The sequence below is a fragment of the Terrapene carolina genome, unplaced genomic scaffold (assembly GCF_002925995.2).
Source record: "Terrapene carolina triunguis isolate 2854851 unplaced genomic scaffold, T_m_triunguis-2.0 Scaffold233, whole genome shotgun sequence".
Classification (NCBI taxonomy): domain Eukaryota; kingdom Metazoa; phylum Chordata; order Testudines; family Emydidae; genus Terrapene; species Terrapene triunguis.
The window spans coordinates 4,366,198-4,389,561 of record NW_020664584.1 but is presented as its reverse complement, the minus strand read 5'-3'; the positions used below and the strand labels follow the sequence as shown (position 1 = coordinate 4,389,561).

Below are 23,364 nucleotides of genomic sequence, written 5' to 3'. Positions count from 1 at the left end.
TGGTAAATAAAGAAAGGGAAAAACCATCAGCTGAATGGATTGATTTCAATGGCAGATGAAACAATTTGTTTACATGAAACAGTGCATTGGCACAAAAGATGCCACAGAAATGCAAGATGATGTTATGTTTTAGGTGTTGGCATGGCAGGCCCTTGACATCAGACAACTGCAAAACCAGAGAAAAACCCATTGTGGTTCTGCAGATTTGCCAAATTCTCAACTTAATCCCTTAAAAGACAGGAACATCACTATCCCAAACAAAAACAAAACCCCAAACCAACTCCCTGTGTTGGTTGGAAGCAATGGTAACTCTTCACCTGGTCTCAGATTTACAAATACTCCGATAGCAATGTCCTTCCCAGGCACCCCCTGCCCAACGGTCTCTGAGTAACTTAGCAAATGGAAACCATCACGATTATTTACAGTAAAGAAGTGACCTGCTCAACTAGATTCTACTGTGCAAACAAATTGAGGGGGAGAGGGAAAACAGCCCCAGACATAGGTTCACTACAACCTAACACAGGCCCCTTAGGCTCTGAAATGTTTTTCATAGATCCATAGATTCACAGACTCTAGGACTGGAAGGGACCTCGAGAGGTCATCGAGTCCAGTCCCCTGCCCTCATGGCAGGACCAAATACTGTCTGTACACATCTGATTCCTCTGCCAATACTCTTAACTCTGTACGCTCAGATCAAAGGGTTGTTGAACTCCTAGCACATTGTAACTTTTTTTTAATACTGTTGCCTATGCAGCTTCTCCACCTGCCTGCCTGCCCCTTCACGATAGCACCCCAGGCTTTTCTTCCATGGGCCTATTGGTCAATAAAGATCTCTGCCAATAAAGGAAACATTAAGGCATCAAAAATATCCTCGGAACACCACTGATGCATTCCTGCATGTGTATGAACATGCACAGGCGTTGGCTTCCTCCGGGCCCCGGGAGTGCTCAACCCCCTGCTCCGCCCCAGGCCCCATCCCCACCCACTTTCCCTCAAGCCTCCACCCCCTCCCTGCCTCTTTCCCCCCCACCCCATCCCACTCCTTCTCCCAAGCCCCCACCCCTGCCCCGCCTCTTACTGCCCCACCTCTTCCCGCCCAATTCCACCCCCTCCCCCAAGCGCATCCCATCCCCACTCCTCCCCCTCCCTGCCAGAACCTCCTGCACGCCGCAGAACAGCTGATTGCAGTGGGTGGGAGGTACTGGGAGGAGTTGATTGGTGAGGCCATCAGTGGACAGGAGGCACTGGTGGGGAGGGGAGGAACTGGCTGCTGGTTGGTGCTCAGCACCCAGCCTTGGAGCGCCCATGGAGTCGGCGCCTATGTGAACATGGGACAATCAGCCTGGTGCTGCTCTAGTTGCAAGATATCAGCAAAAGAAGCCCCGAAAAACAAGCATGTCTTGTGTTTGACCGATTTCTTACAAGCATGGAAACGAACTGAGGCCTAACAAACCTGACACAAATTGAGACTGGTGCCATTGCTAACAGTGCCTGTAGGTTGTGCTTACATCCATGAGTGCAGCGTTGATGTAGTTGCTCGATTCGCCATCTACAGAGATAAGGAAAGGGAGGCACCGGTCCAAGGGCAGCACATCCATGCAGCGATTTTTGTCATGGTTTCTTGGTAAGAGGCCAATGCTGCAGTCTTCTGGCCGAACACGCGGCGTCACAATGTTGAGGGTCTGTAATTGGAGGAGAGAGAGGTACAGGCAAAGCCCCTTAGAGTTTATTTCCAAAAAGGATGACCTTAAACATCAAATACAGATACTCAACATGCTTTGTAACATTTACTTTCAGTTTTGAAAAGACCCACAAAGCTGAGATCCAGATGTGAATCTTCCCCAAGTATGGAGCTGTTTGGATGCAGGACTTTAGATTGGCCCATTACAGAGCTAGGTTGGGGTCACCTATTTAAGCTTGGATCTATAGCCAAACTTCCCCAAAGTTCGGAGGTGTCTGAAACCAGGATTTTAGCTTGGATCCACCTCAGACTTTGACTTTGCAATTTCACATTTGAGTTCCTTCAGAACCTTTGGGTGAATACCATCTGGTCCTGGTGACTTACTACTTGTTAATTGATCAATTTGTTTTAAAACCTCTTCCACTGACACATCAATTTGGGGCAGTATTTCAGATTTGCCCCTTCCCCCCAAAAAGACTAGTTCTGACATGGGTATCTCCCCAACATCCCCTGCAGTGAAGACTGATGCAAAGAATTCTCTGCAATGGCTTTGTCTTCCTTGAGTGTCCTTTTAACGCCTTTGTCATCTAGTGGCTCCACTGCATGTTTGGCAGGCTTCCTGCTTCTGATGTTCATCTTCACAATTAACCATCCAATTCTAAGACACCAAACCAGGTTTAATGACACTTTTCTGTTCTCTCATTTAGATTACAGGTGCTGTCATGGTTACAGGGCTGGATGTACTTCTGACCCACTGCCTGAGTGTACCCCACTGGTGTCAGGCCTTGTGCCTTTACCTTATCTGGGGCTGGAATCATGATTCTCACACTTATCTGTCATCCTGGGCTATGGTATCCTGTTGGTGCTTACCCAACAGGTCCAGCTAGGCTCAGAACCTGCAAGTCTTCCCTGCAGGTCCAAATGGATTTGGAACCTGTGGTTCTTCGCTTGGGCAGTCAGTGACCAGTGGTGAATATAGTGAGCAGACAGCCTTCTTAAATCAAAATATTGTTTTATCTTAATAGTAGGAATAAAGCGTAACATGAGCGAACAAGGATTTTAAAGCAACAAAAGATCTACATGCATGTTGATATTAGCTAGGGTCTTGCCATCCTCTGGTAGAGACCCTAAGCAGGTCTCTCTTTCCCAGGCACCCCTACTGTCTGGGTCTGGGGGTCAGTGTTTTCCTCTTAGCTGTCTCTCACCCTGCTGGAGGGATTATGTCCTTTGAAACCTAGACAGTGTCTTTATTCGCCTGTATTCACAACCTTCCCCTCTGCTGACAAACTAGTCCCATGAGCTCAGTAGAGGGTTGAAGGTAGACCATCAAAGTGGATGCCTTTTGCACTATTTTCTTAAGTGTTGGTAGGTGGATGGCTATCTGAAGCTATAGTTCTTTTTCCTGCTTGCATGCAGACAATCTTTTCTTAAATTAGCCTGATATATTCACCCAGTTAAACCCCCTTATGACTATCAAACAAACTCCCAGAAGACATAGTTTTAATAAATTATTGCAGAGGAGCTGCACGAATGCCACAGTGGGACATTACTGCAGCAAACTTAGGATCTGGACCATGAACTTCAAACCATCTGAAAATGCAGAGATGTCTGAATCTGCGATCCCATCAGTAACTTAGATGAAATGTTACTGTTTGTCCTAAATTCAAAAGATCACTCAGGCCTGTATAACTGTCCATGATGGATTTCCATTTCTAGATGGTGTGGCAGAAAGAACAATGTGAAATCTCAAATCCCTTATGAAAACACACCTCTGCCAGGATGCCCATGGTAAGCGGAGTAATTAATGCCACGACAGGAGCCCTGTTAGCAATTCATCAGTATCTCTTCCACTTGTCCAATAAACAAATAAATATGTTTAAGCCTCCAAACTGTACACTCAGCTAAGGATATCTGCAACCCTGTATTCCTGTTATTAGTATGGTCTTACCCTGCTAGCCCCCACATTGTGTTCAAGCCCTCTCCCCCATGCCCCCATTGCATCTTACTCCCATTCAGATAATTAAAGCTATTTGAGGCAAGACCTGATGTTCTGATACGTTTATGCAGTGCTCAGACAGTGAGGTTCCACCCATCCAGAAAACTCTGGGTGCTATTGAAATAAAAATTATTATTATTATTAATAATACATAAAAATCTATAGCTATCTCAACTGGTTCATAAAGATGGCAGCTACTTATATTTTTTTGCATCCTTCCCTGTTCTTCACTAAGTGCGCACAATTAGGGCTAAGAAGAATGCTGTGTATAAGTGATGTCCTGTAAACACAGCTTTCTACAAATAGATGGAGAAGGAAGTTCTTAAGCAGACTAAAGAATTCCCTTCCCACAGGAGCTGCCAGCCTCCCACAGCTTGTAAAGCAAGTGAGCAGGACACAAATCTGTCTCACTCGGATCCTGCCAAAATAAGCACAAACGGTGGTGTCATTGTTCAAAAACACTACATTTCAGGAAACTGGGCTTTGGTTTGTTTGACAAGTAAGGTGTCCAGAACCAGAAATGTTTTACAAAGCACAGGCCACTTGTGAAAAGCAGATGCTTTAATGGCATTGCCAGTCATTGGGATTCAAATTACAGTTTCCCTGTATCCTAATCTTGGTAAATATATGCCAGGTATTAATAGAAAGGATACGGTCTCACTTTGTGTATAGGGAGTTGAGAGCTGGGAAGGAAGAAAACCATCTACCGGTAATTCCAATCTGGTACCACAGTAGCCGACACTTAAAACTGCAGAGTATTAGTACTGTAGGTCGGTGCTGGTCGAGACACTACATTGCAGTGGAGATTTGCTGCAGGTAGAGAGTTCTGCACTTCGCTGTTAATGGCCAGTCAGGATAACTTCTGAATTAATGAACGCCAAAGTCCCTCCCTCCCTCTTTTCTTTCAAAAAAGCTTTTCAAAGACTTGCCTTTCCCATGAACTAGAGTTGGCTGAAAACACAAAAAGTGATTGACAAATATTCCAGGGAATAAGAGCAGCGTGTTCAGTCCACCGTTATTTGTGGGGTCATTATTCATTGTTGCTGAGTAGCCACCGGGTATTTGTGAAAATGTTTGTGCAGCCTCAAAGTTTATTCCATTTTAGCACAAATAATTCTGCACCTGAAAATCTGCACTTGAAAGTGCACTACTCCTGGCTTGTGATTCTCCTTTGTACGAAATTTCAGTCATCCAATCAGGGTGAAGAAAGAATCCCATGCGACTTGGACAATCACTCACGAACAGCACAGAGTCAAAGTGAACAGTTAATAAATGACCCATAAACTGACATTTTTTCACATAAACTATGTAGTGAAAGTAAGAACAACAATATTTGTTGAAATTAGGATTGGGTCACGAATGGAGCAAAGTGCAATATTAGCAGTGAATATTATACCCACTTTTGGGCTACTGGCAATCATGAAATAAGATAAAACAATTGATAAAACACATGCCCCAAACGCCAACTGCTATTGGTGCAGACATGAAAAGGGCCATATGCTCTTACCTGAAATTCATCTTTTATCTGGCTGGAATTTGTCTGCGGATCCAGTCTGCTGATGTTGTAATATATGGATCGGAACTCACAAACCGGAATTGCTGTGTTGCCACAGAGACATGCCTCTAGAATGGCATCATGTACAAAGACATACTGCTCCTGCACAGAGCACAGGGACAAGATGTTGCAAATTAACCCCGTTCTAAATAAACATCACAAAACTTCACAGTAAACTTAAATCCATGGAATTGTCAATGCTGATTTTGTTTAAATTATGCTCACTACAGATTTTTAAATGTGAGTGTGCGCACACATGCATGCATGTTGTGGAAGATACAACTTGAAGAGCTCCCTCCACCAGTTGCTGAGTGCTACAGCTGATGAGAGGCTGGTCTTGGCCCTGAGCAACTTCTGCCAAGATGGCTTGGTTAGTATTGTTCTTTTTACAAAATAATTTTACCATGTAAAAAGAAAACCTGTATCTTATAGTTGGAACCAGTTCTCTGCTCCTTATGGGTGACTGCATCCCTTAATTCAGTTATAATAACCTGAAAGACAGGAGTAGATGACACTACTCCAGCAATGTTTCCAGTGAGCAACAAAAGACAGAGATCCATATACCACTGCCTGTGCCATAGATTTGTGCAGAATGTGCCTCATCAGCACAAATGTTCAAGCACGACAAAATTCAAGTGTACTCATTATGCCCATAAAATTCTACATTTGTGCATGTAAATGGGCAGTTTGCGGATTTAAACTGGGAAATTCTGCTTGCAGATATGTCACAAGATGTGCAGTTACAGGTTTTTGCAAGCACAACAGAATTTTGTGAGTGAACCTGTTTTGCCCACCATTAAAAACGTGGCTTGTACAACCCCTTTCAAATGTAAACATAAAATGGGAAGCCTCTGGACCCCAGAGGCACAATGGAGGAAAAAAATCAGTATAAACACTTAGTCTAGGACAAGTATCCCACAAATAGTTTAGGAGCAATTATACTCTGGTGGTGCTATTGCAGTAAAAACAACAAGATGCACGACCAGCTCTATTCCATCTCTCTCATCTGTAATGGACTTCTGATTACTGGTAATTTGAAAGATGCATGGTTTTCCACAGGATAAACAGAATGTTCTTTACCGAGACCATATCCTGGCAATGGAGTCCAGCAGAATTATATTTGTTCCCCCTTTTTCTATGCTCTATTGTCCTGATTCAGCAGGGTAATTAAGTACATATCCAGCGTCAATCAAGTGACTAGTTCTACTGAAGTCAATGGGTCCATTTACGTGCTTCAAATATGCGCATGTACTTCGGCAGCTTGCTGAATCAGACTCTAATTCTTTGGATTTATTAGGGAAATATATTTTGTGGCATATTTCACATATTTGTTTAGCTACGTGTAATTAATTGATATCAAATGAGCATTATGTAAGGGTTCAGATATTAGGGTGATAAGTGCAGTATAATAGAAGAGCATAAGGCTCTTCTGATGGGTCAATGCATGCTGCAATATGTAGAAACCTGGTACAATGACACACACCAGGACTCATGAGATAGTTTGATACAATGCAAGACAAAAACTGAACAAGGCACCAACAGATGAGTAACTGGGTACATAATTTATCCTCATGCCTTGGGTACACTCAATATGTGCCTGTACATGGGAGCATTTAATACATGCCTATTCAAGTTTAGCTACACAGAATTCCATACAACAAGCTGGTGGTGGAAACAGGCATTGACCTAACTCACTCATAGGCTCCTCTTGAGTAGAGGCTGACAGGAGGGCTGTAAAACAAGAGAAAATAGCTGCTGGCACCTACCTCTGTCTGTACCAAATTGACCCTCTGGGATCGTAGCTCTCGCACACAGTTAAATATGTCTACGACACCTTCATTCTCTGCCATGTCCAGCATGATGTCAATGGCAATAAAGCACCCTGTCCTTCCAGCACCAGCGCTGCAAAAAAGAATGAAGCCCTGATCAATAGACCATGAAGAGGCAGGGCTCTCAAGAGGAGAAAAAAAATCTGTGTGTTGCAGGCACAGTTGTCTTCCTTCATTAGCTGCCCCTCTGTACTGAAGGACTGGTCTTCTGTGTTGCTGAAACAGCATGAGACATAGGAGAGTGAGGCTAGGTGGTTTTCTTGGGAAGGGGAAAAGAGAGAGGGGTAAGAAGAAAAACTATTTCTCAGACACTAGTAGGAAGATCAATGAAAAATATTCTAGCCCTGTCCAGCAATGCTTCCATAAGCACCCGAGCTACAGAACATCTGACTCTGTTATGAACTGAGACAGAGAGGAAACTCATGCTCTTGTAATTAGAGGCAGCTTCAGAAAATATATTTTGGAAGAGGTTTTCCCATGTGACTTTTAAAAGCGCTCTGCCATACTCAGGTGCACATGTTGAAGGGGGCCCCAGTTCTGTACCCGCAAGATCCTTCTCCCATTTTAGTTGGTGGGAGTTACATTCGGTACATGGAGAACTGGCCTGGGGTGGAGAGAGTCCAGGGTGGGGGTTGTGAGACTGTAGAGAAGGGAGCTTTGGGCTACTCAAGTGCTTAAATTTAGAACTCCCACTGTTTGCGAGACTTGAAACCTCTCACATGAATGGTGTTGGCAATGAGTCCCCTCTCCCACTGGGGAAGTCATCCGAGTTGTCTAAGTGTGACAGATAAAGAGAGGAGGAAGTCTCTCCCCATTATCCTAGAGGAAAGGGGCAAACTCAGCTAGAGCCAAGAAAACTTTCGATGTATGAAACTCCAGACGGTGCTGTAAAGCAAAGAGATATGAATGAACATGAATTAATGTGCCAGATTAATCAAGAGCTGAACAGGGGGAAGATATTTTTCATTTGCAGAATTTTAATGAATAAGTGGCATTTCCTCTCTCTTTATCTCTCTGCTTTTCAAAATTTTAACAAATAGTTATAACATTTCTATATTTAGAGGTCACTGGCAGTCCATAAATATCGAGCGGTGATATTATCCAGCAAAGGCACTGGTAGGGAGAATTTGGTTATTACCACTTAGAGCTAGTCATTAAAATTCAAAAGCAGATAAATAACAGAGAGTGAATGGCATTTATTCATTAAAATGTGAAGGATGAAAAATCTCTCCTCTCTTTCTCAGCATTGCTGAATCAGGACCAGTCTCTTTCGAAGGCCAGGCCTGGGTCACAGCTCTGAAGTAGCAGATAGAAACCCAGAGTTGTGGAAAATAGCTACCACCTGCCACCTCCTGGGGTTTCATTTGTATTTTATTATAAACCTGCCTGCCTGCTAAAGACAGAGGGATTAATTTATTTCCCTTTTTGGGGTGGTCTTGGAATTCATTCTCTCTTCCCCCTCGCCTCATACATGCACTCCCTAAGAGGTATGGAACAACAGTTGTAACTGGCTTATGATTGATTTGGTTTGGAGGGGAAAGCATGGAACAGCAATTGTGTTCTCTGACCTTGCTAGCTTTTCATCTATGCCTCTTCTATAAACAGATATGTTTGTATGTTTTATTGGAGTGGAAGCATCGGGGAAACAGCTGCTATATACTATTTCTCTGTTCTGGTAACATCTTTCTTATAATGGGATATTGGCAACTCTTGTTCAGTGGTTGGAGGCCACAGTGCTATTATATGCATATATTAATGCAAATACAAAATCAAATGCAGCTCAATTTTTTTAAAAAAAGAATGGATAATTTTGTGACTACCACTTGTAGCTGTCCTCACTATGCGGGGTTACCAAGACATCAGCTCATCGTCACATGGTTGAGGAAGGGACTTTTCACCCTGTCAGACATTACGTAATTGGTTATATGAATTTTAGAGGTCTGGTGCCTCTCTCTAATGCAGGGGTGGCCAACCTGTGGCTCTGGAGCCACATGCGACTCTTCAGAAGTTAATATGCAGCTCCTTGTATAGGCACTGACTCCGGGATTGGAGCTACAGGCACCAACTTTCCAATGTGCCGGGGGGGTGCTCACTGCTCAACCCCTGGCTCTGCCACAGGCCCTGCCCCCACTCCACCCCTTCTCGCCCCCTCCCCTGAGCCTGCCATGCCCTCACTCCTCCCTCCGCCCGCTAGCCTCCTGCACGCCACAAAACAGCTGATCAGGAGGTGCGAGGAGGGAGGGGGAGGCGCTGATCGGCTGGGCTGCCGGTGGGCAGAAAGCACTGGGAGCAGGGGGAGGGGAGATGATTGGGGGCTGCTGATGTATTACTGTGGCTCTTTGGCAATATACATTGGTAAATTCTGGCTCCTTCTCAGGCTCAGGTTGGCCACCCCTGCTCTAATGCATCTGGCACTGGACTCATACTGGATTTGATGGCCCACTAGTCTGATCCAAATGAACAAAAACAGCATTCCTATGCTGCAAGGACTTCACTAGGTTCCCCAATACAAATACTTACCAGGAGTCATTTTCGAACTTTGGGAAGGGGCAGGACTGTCAGGTCTGTCAGCAGGAGGCTGTACCTGAGAGGCAGCATGGGTGAGTGGATAGCACACTGGAGTCGGTCAAGAGACCTGGGTTCTGGCTTTGCCACTGACCGGCTGTATGACCTTGCCCAACTCACATTACCTCTCTGTTACCCCTGCCCTTTGTCTGTCTCACACATTTAAACTTGTTCACTCTTCCAGTCAGGGACTGTTTTCTCAAATGTTTGTACAGTGCCTAGCTCAAGGGGACCTCAGTCTCAGCTGGGGACTCCAGCGACTATTGTAATACCTGCCGTAATTATAACAGTAACCTGAATAATGCTCAGAGTTAGGGAGCATGTAATCCAATAGTTTGAGTCTTCCCTCTTCTTAAACAAGCAAGTGTTCCTGGTACACTTTGGTCAAAGTTGCTCTTAGGAAGCTACATGGCAGATTTCCAGAATGAAATTAAACTCCCAGGCTCTGGGCTAAGTGAAGGCTAAAAATTATATATAATAGTTGGCATCTCCCACTGGGCAGGGGAGCAGGAAGACTGATATCCTGGACCCGATCTTGCCAATGGCTGAAGAGCACAAAGTAGAAGCTAAGGTGCATGTGTGTACATGCAAAGGTGGTTGAAAGTTCCCTTCTGCCCGCCCTGAGCCCCTCACTTGATGCTGCTCTGAGTTATGCCAGTTGCCACAGGAGGGTAAAATTGCAGCCAAGGATGGGTATCCCAGCCATGCACCATTTTCCCCCGCTACACCAGCAGCATGAAGGGCACTGGGCTAAGAGCCCCTACAGCACCAGAGGATCCTCTTCATTGGAGTGATCCCTCCCTGGTCCATGATGCCAGCTCCAGGGCCAGTTTACACCAGCAATGAAGCATAAAGCAGCCACTGCACAATGGAGAACCTGTTCCACTGTGCGCAAGTTCACCTCGAAGGCCGGCAAGCTATACCGTTAACAACAAAAGGTAGCTAGGTGGTCACTAGGTTGAAAGAAACAGGAAAAACTTAAGAAAACTGACCGGGAGAGAAATGAGCGATGACAGACAAGTAGACAGACAGATTGCATACCTGCAGTGCACAACTATAGGCCCCGCCTCAGGCGGATTGAGGAACTTCACCTGCCGAACAAAGCCCAAGAGGCCTGTGGCATAGCAAGGAACCCCGTGGTCTGGCCAGCTGGTAAAGTGGAACTGCCGAATCTCTCGGATCTCATGGTAGCCTTTCTGAGGAGACAATGCAACCTCTATTTTTCTCCCTTCATGTCACAATCACCATATTTCACTGCATTCTTTACCCATTCAGAGGGCTGAACTACCATTTAAATATAATTATATAAAGCCACATTTCATATACCACTTCTCACTTTTGGAGATTTCAAGGTGAAAGATCAAGAGATTACATCTTCCACTACAACTGAAGTGTATCACATAAGCCTGAGGATTATGAAAGTGGTTACCAGCTCCCCATTCACAGTGTACTGTCTTAAATGCAATTTAAAATTAGCTGATCAGTAACATTATGGGGTAACTTCAGTGCTAGGGTACCTTTGCTCAACCACACCTGCAAAGAGAGACTACTAGTGGTACAAATTCCCAGCTCATTTCCACTCTAGAATCCAGTCTGTTCCATTAATTTTTTTCTGATGACGTGAATGTAGTGCTAATGACTGACAGGCCTGGAAACTGAAGGCCATCGAGCAGTTAAGGCACAGGCTGCAAAAGAGCAAGCTTCCCTATAATCACCCATCAATGCATTTCAACCCTATGAAGGAGGGATTGCATCTAGTGCTGAGAGAGTAGTTATGTTGTTTCCATACCCAGCCTTGGCCTCTGGTGAGACTACAAACAAGGGCATCAGCCACTGTCTGTTCTGATACAGGTACTTGTTCTCTAGGAATTGGACCGACACACCAGTTTACTCCACACACAGGCTGCCAAAGAGCTTCCACTTAGTTACACCATTTTGTCACTGACATTTTGAGCTGTGGCACAGAGAGTGCAGGGTTCCATATTCCATTACCAAACCCTTTGATCTGCCAGACCTGCCTTTGGTTATTTCTTGCCAAACAGCTCAGTGGTCAACAAAATATGAAATCAGGGCACTAGAAACTGGAACATATTCCAGTGTAGCTGTGATGAGGTTTAATGAATGGTGTGAGTTTTCTTAGAAAGCTTAATATCACTTATCAAGTGCGTGAGGTATGATTTGGGAAGACCTGCAATGGTCCGTTATTTAGGCTTCCAATTTCCACCAGTGCTTAACAAAACCTTCCACTAAACTGCAGATTTTGGGAAAATACACATAGTTAGGCCCTGATTATTATTTTTATTTGTTTTTAAAAATGGCCTCTGCCTGGGATCTAATTTTACTGGGGCTTTCCCCCCCACACCCGCAATTTGCCAGTGTGAATAACTATAGTCACTGTTCATGGCATGTAGACATCTACCTACTGGAGTCATAGATGCATTTAGACATTTGAGTGCTATGAATTGTATCCACAGTTATTTGTGCTTCCATCTAATTGCTGATATGAACTTGGAAGATGCTTTATAAACATCGGATTAGTAAGGTAGAAAACAAGTCAAAATTTAACACTCCCACATCTACAAGCTTCCCGGTTATGTCTGTGTGGAACCATGCTTCAGATCCCAAGTGAGGTGTTATGTCTGAAGTAAAATTGACTGGGGACTTCCTTACCTTTTGTACAGTAAATGTGCGTATGACGTACTCTGCCAATGGCTCTGTCTCAATTAATGTGACTTTAATATCTCCATAGACCTCTGTGTCATCTGGCCAGTATCTAACACATTTTACCTACAAGAAGAAAAAATAGACTGTAGGGATGGATGGGATAATGGATTGTGTGATTCAAGTCCAATCCAAAAACTGGATCTTTAGTAAACATTCAAAGAAGTTCACTTAACTGCATAAAAATGTTTTTACATTTGTAATTATTTCTAACATTGTGACTGGGACTCAAATCTGGAGCACTGACATATCGTGAGTCTGTTCTCACAAATTTCTCAGTCCAGTTTTGCAGACGTAATTGTTTTGACCAATTCAGAGCAGCATCCAAATATCTGAGTACTCATCAGAAAAAGGACCCAACCTTTTGAGTTTTGCCCATCGGTTCCAACATGCTTCAGTAACCTGGTGGCTACTTGAAACAGAAACACTGAACAAGTCTGACAGCAGCTTCTCTGACTCACCTGGCTACATCTGTTGTGTGTCCTAATCACAAAGCATCTACAGTACAGCAGAGAAACTAACAGCTCAAATACCACCCTCATGCCAGTGGTAACCTCAATCTGGTCAACCCCTCCTGTGTCAGCCATCTACCCCTCAGTGTCAGTAAATTATCAGTTTCTAGAAAGGAGCTCCCCATGTAGTAATTGGCATTTCTAAAGAGATTGCTTCAGCATGCAAGGAACTAGTACCCGGAGTAAGTGGGATATGGGGATAACGCTCTCAACATTGTGGCCCAAATAAATGTTCTGAAGGAAGGATTTCTAAAACCTCAAACAAGTAAAATTACTAAAAAAGGGGGTGGGGAGAGAGAACTGGACATTGAGGCTAGAGGAGCTGGGAAGTGGGGAACATAGGGGAGCAGGGTAGGAAACAAGGGTGGGATAAAAGAGATGGGAAATATGGGATAGAAGACATTGTAAGGAGTTAAGAAAAGGAGGAAGGAAAAGCCATTTCAAGGCCATGCAATTTGAATATGGATTATTTCCTTTGAATTGCTGGGGAAGAGCAAACCCTAGCCTTAGTTAGGCTTGCTAGGATCCTCAGAAACAATTAGGCCTACCTGACTGGCCCAGCTACTTGGCACCTTCCAAACCCATTCCCTGGAGCCACTAGTCTCTTGGTTATCTTTAAAAGCCTAGATTTGCCATGATAAGTTCTCCTATCCTGACTCTTTATACCCCTAGTCCTTGTTTCTGCCATTCTCTTTGTACATGGCCTCTAACCAAGTGGGGGAAAAGTCCGAACCTTCAAAACCTAGCACCTCTGCTATTCACCATTGATACAGTGATCTTTCAACAGTCACTGAGACCAGATTAAAGAAACTTCCCATATTCTTGCTCATGTGAACTTTGCAGATAAAGAATAAGTCACATACATTACACAGAACTCTACTTTGTTTCTGTAGTAAAAGGGTCAGTTTCTCAACTGGTACAAATTGTTGTAACTCCACTGAATTTAAGAGTTAAACTGATTTATACCAGCTGAGGATCTGGCCCAATATATTTCCATCAAGAGGAAGCAAAAACACGATGGAGAAAGGTGCTTATCAGAGATGAAGGGAAGCAGCTAGGAAATAAGAAAATTAGAGTACGGTTTTAAAGAAGAAACCTGAGTGGTTTAATCTATTCTATTGTTCTTCAAAGTGCAGTAAGTGAGAGATATTTACAAGATACTTAGAACAGTAAAATGTTACTACATCTGCTCCTATTTTGGCTGTATCTGGTGAGGAAGTGGTGGAGAGCACTGGGAATACAGCCTCCTTACCCTGCCAACTTCCACCAGGTTGGTGACCATGACAACACTTGCAGAATTCTCCTGCCAAATCATTCTCCAGAAATCCTTAACCGTCTCTTGCATGGGACCTGGGGCAGGAGAAGAGAGAAAAAAGGACATCTTAAAAGGGTACGTTTAACGTCAGCAATCCATTTCAGCTGTTCTTTGCCTACAGCCCTGTTCACGTTAAATCCCACCCTTCTTACAGGGTATTTCCTTGTTCTTCAAGGTGACATCCACTGAACAATATTGACTTCTTTAATAAAACAGATACTCTCTCCAGCAGGGCGGGTGAGATTTTAAGGCTCCAGGACTGCAGAAACTGTGGTGATGGATGCATTATAAGTACTAGAGAGAGATACAGTACGCAAATAGATACATATGATCAATCCAATACATTATGGATGTGCCCCTGTGGCTCTGGGGTTAAGTCACCATAGCAGGTTTATTAGAGCAGAGCTTCTCTGAGCTTGCTTCTCCCTCCTCCCGTATATTGCAGATGAAAGCCCGTTTCCTACCCCAACTCTCTGTCTACCCTCACTGTCCCTATTCCCCACCCTCCAGATTCCCTGTAGAGCTGCACTCCCTACACCCATGTGCCCTCAGTCCCCATCCCTAGTCTGCTTTTACATATTAAAATCTATCATTGCATAGACATGGAAGGGGCCTGGGAGCAGGCCAGTTCAAGGGGTGGCATAGGTGCAAAGTAGGAGGGAGTGAGCATATCTGGTAGTGAGGGAAGGGGTCCTGGCAAAGGGGTGTGGCTGATAATGGTGTAGGAGGGAGTGGGAGGGCAGTAGGGACATCTGGGATGTGTAGAGGGGAAGCATGGAGAAATAGATATCAATGTTGATAGCTAACAACACAAATCTTCATGTTGCTAGTATTTTTAAGTGGTGGGAAACTCCCACAAAATCTTCACCAACTTACAGGTGAGGCTGCTCAATTACATTTTCTATCAGCTCAGTCCACTGCAAATCCAGGAAGTCACCAGTTATGGATATAATCATAAACACACCAACCCCCTCCCACAGGCCTGACCATGCAAACATCATAATTAAACACATTCTCAGATTCTTCAGCTCCATAATAAACTCCCTTTCAATTCTGACCCACCTTAATACACAACCAATTCCTCAATCACATTCCAGTGCCCAACTTACTCTGACCTCATTCTTCCTGGACAAATTACTCATTATAGACTTTACTACTACACATAGGTTTAGATGTTCTTTATGTTAATCTAGCTCCGGTTGTGCATTTGAGTATGTTTCAAATATCCTCACAAGCAGTGGACTGGAATATGCCTGATTTTATTTTCTGTGCATGAATACCACTCTAAGCTTACAGGTATTAAAACACAGGAGATTTACTCTGAGAGTGGCTCTTGGATCAGCTTAACACATCATTGTCTTTAGAGAAATAGTTAGAAGTAGGAGACTGTCACTTGCCTTGAGTTGCAATATAGTGACGAGGCCGGTGGTATCCCTGGGAAAATATAAGAGAAGGGAAAACAAATCAGGAAGGTCCATTAAAATAACACGTCAGAGTGAGCAAACGGACATGCATTTTACTTCTTCCGGGTAGAATCAGCTGTTGTGTGTGAATGAAGCACTAGCACTAATGGGTACATAGAAACCCCACATGAGACACGGGTCCCTTTGAGGAATTACAAATGGCAGGAACTGCTTTAGTCCTCTTTAATAATTCAACTACCATGAAATGTTTGGAGTTTTCATAGCATGGATTTGACAGTACCAGAGAGAAAACAAGAATGAGGCATTTTTCACATTTTCTCAAAGAAACAGCAAGTCCTGCAGCTAAACTGGAGGCACTCTGGGAAACCTGCTTCACTACTTAGATTAGAAATTAACAAGCAAAAATCTGTGCCTTCTGGTCTGAAATGCACACACCTGCCTCTACAGAACAGACTCAACCATCAGTGATTAAGTATATTTTCAGTTTCCTCCATTGAGGGATCTCTTAAAAAAATGTTATTAAGGATTAAGAGATGCATAAAAGAAAATGTGTGTTCTTTTGACCACAGTGTGTGTGTCTGGGTGGGTGGCTATGTTTAAAAAGATATTTCCTACTGCTTAAAAAAATACCAGTACACATATAATGCCTCCCACGTTGCAACCATGTAAACCATCAAGAAGCCACAGGTCTATATTAATGTTATTGTGAGAGGGGTGATATTGATTTCTGTGTCCACAGTACATGCATCTTATATTCCACTTGTGTGTGTGTGTGTAACTATCAGACCCAGAAATCTCATGTATGTAGGTGACTCATAGAGAGAGACAGACAGACAGACCACCCTCCCCAACACAGCACAGAGCTGGGATAAACTTTATCAGCTCTATCACATTTGCAGTGAATCTCTCTCTAAGGGTATCTCTACGCTTGGAGCTGAGAGGTATGATCCTCAGCATAAGGGGACATACCCCCACTAGCTCTCATCAAGTTGGTGCACTAAAAATAGAACATAGTCATGGCAGTGCGAGTGATGGGAGGGGACGGGAGGGGCTAGCTGCCCCAAGTACACGCCCGTCAGAGACCCTAGGTCTGTGCTCAGGGCAGTTAGCCCATCCCGCTGCTCACACTGACATGGCTTCATTGTCTTTTCACCACACTAGCTCAATGAGAGCTAGGGTCAGTATGTCTCCTCAAGATGTGAAACTCCCTCCAGCTCTTAGTGTAGAGCTAGCCTAAGAAGTACCATGCCCACAATCAGATATGATGATATGGTTCTCTGTCACACAAGGTATGTCCACGGCCCTTACATCTATGTAGTTGGCGTTTATGTAGTCTGAGTGAGGGTCTCCATCCAACAGCTGCAGTCTCACTCTTGAATGATCATCTGAAAGATGAAAAGAAAAAGAGTAAAGTTAAAGATAAATAAAAGTGCTAAGTGTTTCATGTGTGGTTAAATGGAGAAGAATATGGCTGTCCTAAGGCAGTGGAAAAAACAAGTGGGCAGATGTACTATAACTGAGCTTTCCACTTGCTGCTTTTTGTAACTGGCTGATTGCACACATACAGCTGTATCAAGACTATCATGGTGTTATCCATAAATTTGTCCATGACTTCTTTTTGGTATTTAAGGTGTTACCTTTACATCCTGGGGTTACCTTTATTTATAGTAGGCATTCATTATTCACTGAAGTTAATATAATCTGTTACGAGATTTACACATAACATGAACATTCTTCATTTTCTGGATCTCAGCGTTCATCCTCTTAGGGAAGTGTCCAGATCACAAAAGCCAACACTACGCTTAGGGTACGTCTACACTTACCGGAGGGTACGGCGGCAGGCAATCGATGTTCTGGGATCGATTTATCGCGTCTGGTTAAGACACGATAAATCGATCCCGGATCGATCCCGGAAGTGCCCCGGATCGATCCCGGAAGTGCTCGCCGTCGACGCCGGTACGCCAGCTCGGCGAGCGGAGTACGCGGCATCGACGGGGGAGCCTTCCTGCTGCGTCTGGACCCGCGGTAAGTTCGGACTAAGGTACTTCGAATTCAGCTACGTTAATAATGTAGCTGAATTTGCGTACCTTAGTCCGAAGTGGGGGGGTAGTGTAGACCAGGCCTTTGAACTAAATGGTAGCTTTCCTGGTCTGCTCAGAAGAGGGGCCAAGGATTGACAGGACTGTGGAAACTGAGGTGAGAGTTGAGATTGAGATTGTTACAGAAGAGAAAAATTTCCGCCTAGCTATAAAGAATCACAAATTGAACTTCTAAGGGACTATCCTAAAAAGATGTCTAAGAAGGTGGCGGCAGGAGAAGACTATCACTTGTAGACATTTATACATGGGGAAGGACCGAGGAAGGCAGCACTTTTGTTGTCATAAAGAATAATATTTTTCTTCAAAGGAAAAAATTGCTGCTTTATCTGTAACCCAAAATAAGCTATGAAGAAACAATCATTTGAAATGAAACAAAGAAAACTTAAAAACAGAGGAGGCATTTAGGCTGCGGTCCAATTCTGGTTTTGGACCAACTGAAATATACTGGGAGCTCAGTTTTTCTTCTGTGGGATTGGAGTCATAATATCTCATTGCACTTTTTATAGAAATGAGATTTTATTTTTCATGGGAGAAATATTTTGCTCATAGGGTGAATGGTGTGACAGACAGCCTCTGTATATACAGTAAACATAGGAAATATTAATGATGTCTTACCTTTCAGGAGGGAGTGGGGCCTTTAATCTAGTTCATATTTTTAGGGGAACTGGCTAGATAAAAGTTCATGAAATAACTTATCTTTTAAATCAGATTTTCCGAATGCTTTACAAAGCTGTTAGGAATGTACCTTATGGGGGAAAGTACACAGTACATTGATGCACTAATAATAACTAATAGTAACACTAGTGCTCTCATAAAGCATCTATAGAGTTTAAAATGCTTTACAAAGGAAGGCAAATATCCTTTTTTTAAAATAGGGAAACTGAGACACAGAGATGAGGTAACCTGCCCAAGGTCACACAACAGGTCTGTACTAGAGATGAGATTAGAACCTGGGTCTCCTGATTCTTAGAACTTTCCATTACTGGACCACATTAGCTCAGAAGCCTCTAATCTCTGGCAAGCTAAGCTCAAATTCAAATCGGAAGTTAAAGAGTGTGGGTGAATTCATTTCACATCACAAAATCACCAAACATTTTAGCATGAGTGGGAGCACCTGCTTAAGAGCAAGCTCATGCCTACAAAATCCAGGGCTGTGAGAAACTGCAGAACCATTGTAATGACATTTTTTATCATTTTATTTTGCCATATCATCTTCTACCCTTGTGAATTAACACAACTTGAAAAATTTACAAAAAATTGCCTGTAAACAGGTTTTAATACCAACTCCAAAGTGACAAGATTTTCACTGAAAATAGTTCCATTCTAGCACACCAAATTCATCATTTCAAACTTGTGTCAAAATTCCCATTTTTGAATAATTGTGAAGGTCAGTGTGATTATTTCCACTTCTCATTTTGAGACTAGAGTTATCCCATGAAATGGAAGCTATACAGAGGCATGAGGCAACATTTTCAGTGAGGTGAAGACGGCAGCCAGGAACAGGATATTGCTCAATGAGGAAGTCAGGAACATAAACTAAGATCACTCCGTCTCCTTGGACTTAGACGGGTTTTTATTCTGTACCCATCCCTGTAACATAGTTTTTATTTTTATGAGCTGTCTGGGTTGCTGTCCATGGTACTGACTCAATTCTATATTTTTCTGCACGTAAGAAAATTCGGACTGAATTATTTATGCTTCATTTGTGCTCTTTGACAGTAGCTCAAATGCCTTTGCAAAAGCTGTCCTTTCTGCACTTTCCATAATTTTATATACTTCAATGATGTTCCCTCACAATCTTCTCCATCCCAAAGGATATTTCAAACATCTTTTTTTTTTAATAGTTTCCCTGTAGGATTCTCTTTGCCTTCTGTTCTGTATTTTCTATTTCTATGGCCCAAATAATGACTTTCAAGTTCTGGTCTGTTTTGGAGGCTCGAGGGACTGCACTGCAGCAGGAACCCTGGGAGAATTCTGGCTGACTCAGCTGTAATTACTCCTGGGGTACTAGGAACAGCACTTCCCTTTGACAGCAGGCATCCCACTCCATGCTGGGGACAGTGCTCAGCCCAGGGGAAAAGAAGAGGGAAAGACTTGTGCTGTCTTAGACTATCAGACTTTAAGGCCAGAAGGCACCATCATGATCATCTAGTCTGACCTCCTGCACATGCAGGCCACAGAACCTCACCCTCCCACTCCTGTAATAGACTCCTAATCTCTGGCTGAGTTACTGAAGTCCTCAGATCATGATTTAAAGATTTCAAGTCACAGCGAATCCACCTGTACACTAGTTTAAACCTGCAAGCGACCCATGACGCAGAGGAAGGCAAAAAAACCCAGTCTCTCTGCCTATCTGACCCCGGGGGAAATTCCTTCACAACCCAAATATGGCAATCAGTTGACCCCTGAGCATGTGGGCAAGACCCACCAGCCAGACACATGGGAAAGAATTTGATGTAGTAATTCAGGGCCCTCCCCATCTCATATCCCATCACCAACCATTGGAGATATTTGCTGCTAGCAGTGGCAGATCAGCTACATGCCATTGTAGGCAGTCTCATCACACCCTCCCCTCCATAAATGTATTAAACTCAGTCTTGAAACAAGTTAGGGTTTTTGCCTCACAGATCCCAGGTACAATTTACTTCTGCATTCTCTCTCCCTGCCTCCCCCAGAGACAGTCTCAGATCTCAGCATCCCTGACTTTGAATGGCTAGGGGGAGATGCGATGAAAATCTGGACCAAAAAGTCCAATAACAGTTGCCATGTTTTCTTATCTATATAATGGGACAAACCAAAACCTCAACACCAGACACCCCCAAACATTTTGGAGGACTAAAAACCCAGGCCTCAAAATTATTCTAAATTGTTTCGCCCTAGGCACATTTTTATTTGTCCATATACAGGCAAACAGATTCCCGCTTCCTCACTGGTCCCTGGTCTACAAAGAGGACTCTTCATTTATCCCCCAATCTTTGCTTGCTTTTTCAGATCTTTACATTAAAGGCTAAATCCTAAACCCAGACACACAGCCCATGTATCTTGGCTGTACTGAGTTCTGCTAGGATACCTCCCCCAGCACCGAGGAAACTTCAAGGCTGAAGTAATTCCCACAGAGAAGACACATTCCACCTCCCCAGCAGGAAAGCTGAAGAATCTGTGTGGTTATGAAGACATGACCCCAACTCTACTCAACTCCCCCAGCTCCCCCCAAAACACCTCTGTGTACTGGTTTGCAGGGAGCCCCACAAAGTAGAGCTTCACAACACTGAAGGGAACTAGGACCCACTGTGCTGAGTCTCTGTATCCTTTCCCCATGTGCAGTGGAACTTGACCTCTTCCACTGCAGTTTGCGCTGTTTGCAATGGCAAGAGTTGGGATTGGGAGAAAGACCTACTGGTATCTGCACAGAGAGGTCAGTGCCCTGTTTTAACACAGTGCTGAGAAGGAAGAGTGAGCTGGGAAAGATAGTCCTCGTACTGTATCATTACCCAAAGGGGTGTAAGGATAAGCTGTGCTGTGATTCGCAGAGTGGTGCTACTGTGAGAGGTTACAACAGAGGCACTTAGAGAAATTACAGCAAAATCAGAAAGCCCTTCAATGCCCTTCCCATGGGAGCTTGTGGTTCCTGTTCCTGGAGCGGTGAAACAGTAATAGAAATATTTAGCAAAGCATCTTAATTGGCATCTGTAGCCTTTTAATAAGTAAAATTGTAAAACTAATCAGTGCAGACTCTGGCTTTTGCCAGCAATTGCATTTGAACCACAATTATGCAGTTTGTTAAAGGTGCAGTGGTTTCATTCACCATTTCCCAAGATACCTTGTTTGCTCAGAATTTTGTAGCATGTACTCAATGAGGACACATCTTCTCATGACTGGCCGTTAGGGAGTCAGGACTCCTGGGTTCCATTTCCAGGTCTGCTGTCATTTCTCTGAGCCTGGTCCTCTTGTCTTCACTTAGGCATAATTCCCAATGAAATCAATCATCAGTCAGGCTGACAGGACCAACAGAGAAGCCACACTATGTGGTGAACATCCCATTTCTTCTCTCCCAGGGGCCTGGTTCTCCCAAACCAGCATATGGATAACTCCCACTGACATCAATGGGAGCTATTCATTTTATGTGGCTGGAGAATAAAGCCCCAGCAGATACTGGAGTTGGAACTGTACCCTCAGCAAGTTTGCAGATGACACTAAACTGGGAGGAGTGGTAGATATGCTGGAGGGATAGGATACAGAGGTACCTAGATAAATTAGAGGATTGGGCCAAAAGAAATCTGATGAGGTTCAACAAGGACAAGTGCAGAGTCCTGCACTTAGGACGGAAGAATCCCATGCACTGCTACAGACTAGGGACCGAATGGCTAGGCAGCAGTTCTGCAGAAAAGGACCTAGGGGTTACAGTGGACGAGAAGCTGGATATGAGTCAACAGAGTGCCCTTGTTGCCAAGAAGGCTAACGGAATTTTGGGCCGTATAAGTAGGGGCACTGTCAGCAGATCGAGGGACGTGATCATTCCCCTCTATTTGACATTGGTGAGGCCTCATCTGGAGTACTGTGTCCAGTTTTGGGCCCCACACTAGAAGAAGGATATGGAAAAATTGGAGAGAGTCCAGCAGATGGCAACAACAATGATTAGGGGGCTGGAGCACATGACTTATGAGGAGAGGCTGAGGGAACTGGGATTGTTTAGTCTGCAGAAGAGAAGAATGAGGGGGGATTTGATAGCTGCTTTCAACTACCTGAAAGGGGGTTCCAAAGAGGATGGATCTAGACTGTTCTCAGTGGTACCAGATGACAGAACAAGGAGTAATGGTCTCAAGTTGCAGTGGGGGAGGTTTAGGTTGGATATTAGGAAAAACTTTTTCACTAGGAGGTGGTGAAGCACTGGAATGGGTTACCTAGGGAGGTGGTGGAATCTCCTTCCTTAGAGGTTTTTAAGGTCAGGCTTGACAAAGCCCTGCTGGGATGATTTAGTTGAGGATTGGTCCTGCTTTGAGCAGGGGGTTGGACTAGATGACCTCCTGAGGTCCCTTCTAATCCTGATATTCTATGATTCTATGAACTGTTGGAAGCATCATTAACTCCTGCTATGTGCTTTGAGAGTCACACTCAGAGGGATCACAGAGTCCAGCTAATAGCACCATGCCTCCTGGTGTGGGCTCAAGAAGAGTAAGGAAGGGGATGCTACACTGCTGCCCAGGACCCCTGAGTCTGGGAGAAAAGATTCCTTTTGATACCTGAATTCTGCTTGATTTCTGGCCTGGCCTCCTGGCTAGTGCATACTCTCCTGGTCCCGTGTCCCAGCAGGAAAATTATGTAGACTCCACTGGAGTCAAATTTTTGATTTTTTTTTTTATAGAATCATAGAATATCAGGGTTGGAAGGGACCTCAGGAGGTCATCTAGTCCAGCCCCCTGCTCAAAGCAGGACCAATCCCCAGACAGATTTTTGCCCCAGATCCCTAAATGGCCCCCTCAAGGATTGAACTCACAACCCTGCAAAGACTTCCATTGATTTCAATGGATGTTGGAACAGGCCCATAGGCTCTTCAGATATCTCCTTTCTTCCCTGGACACTTTCTTTCCCTTTAATGGCATCCATCCTGAGACACCTCGGAAATTGTGAGGCAAAGAATTTCATTCCATTTATCTGTTCCTATCTCTT

At 44.0% G+C, this 23,364-nt stretch overlaps 1 protein-coding gene across 1 annotated transcript in view; it reads right to left on the bottom strand.

Annotated features, from left to right (window-relative positions):
* Window positions 1-23,364, bottom strand: part of PTPRT (protein tyrosine phosphatase receptor type T) — a 697,808-nt gene that overhangs the window by 10,419 nt on the left and 664,025 nt on the right. The window contains exons 21-28 of the mRNA XM_026656812.2: window positions 16,907-16,983; window positions 15,572-15,608; window positions 14,112-14,209; window positions 12,297-12,413; window positions 10,668-10,822; window positions 6,999-7,134; window positions 5,185-5,334; window positions 1,509-1,682 (exon numbers count right to left, since the gene is read on the bottom strand). Coding sequence (XP_026512597.1) covers window positions 1,509-1,682; window positions 5,185-5,334; window positions 6,999-7,134; window positions 10,668-10,822; window positions 12,297-12,413; window positions 14,112-14,209; window positions 15,572-15,608; window positions 16,907-16,983 — 944 coding nt within the window. The remainder of the gene's footprint in view (window positions 1-1,508; window positions 1,683-5,184; window positions 5,335-6,998; window positions 7,135-10,667; window positions 10,823-12,296; window positions 12,414-14,111; window positions 14,210-15,571; window positions 15,609-16,906; window positions 16,984-23,364) is intronic.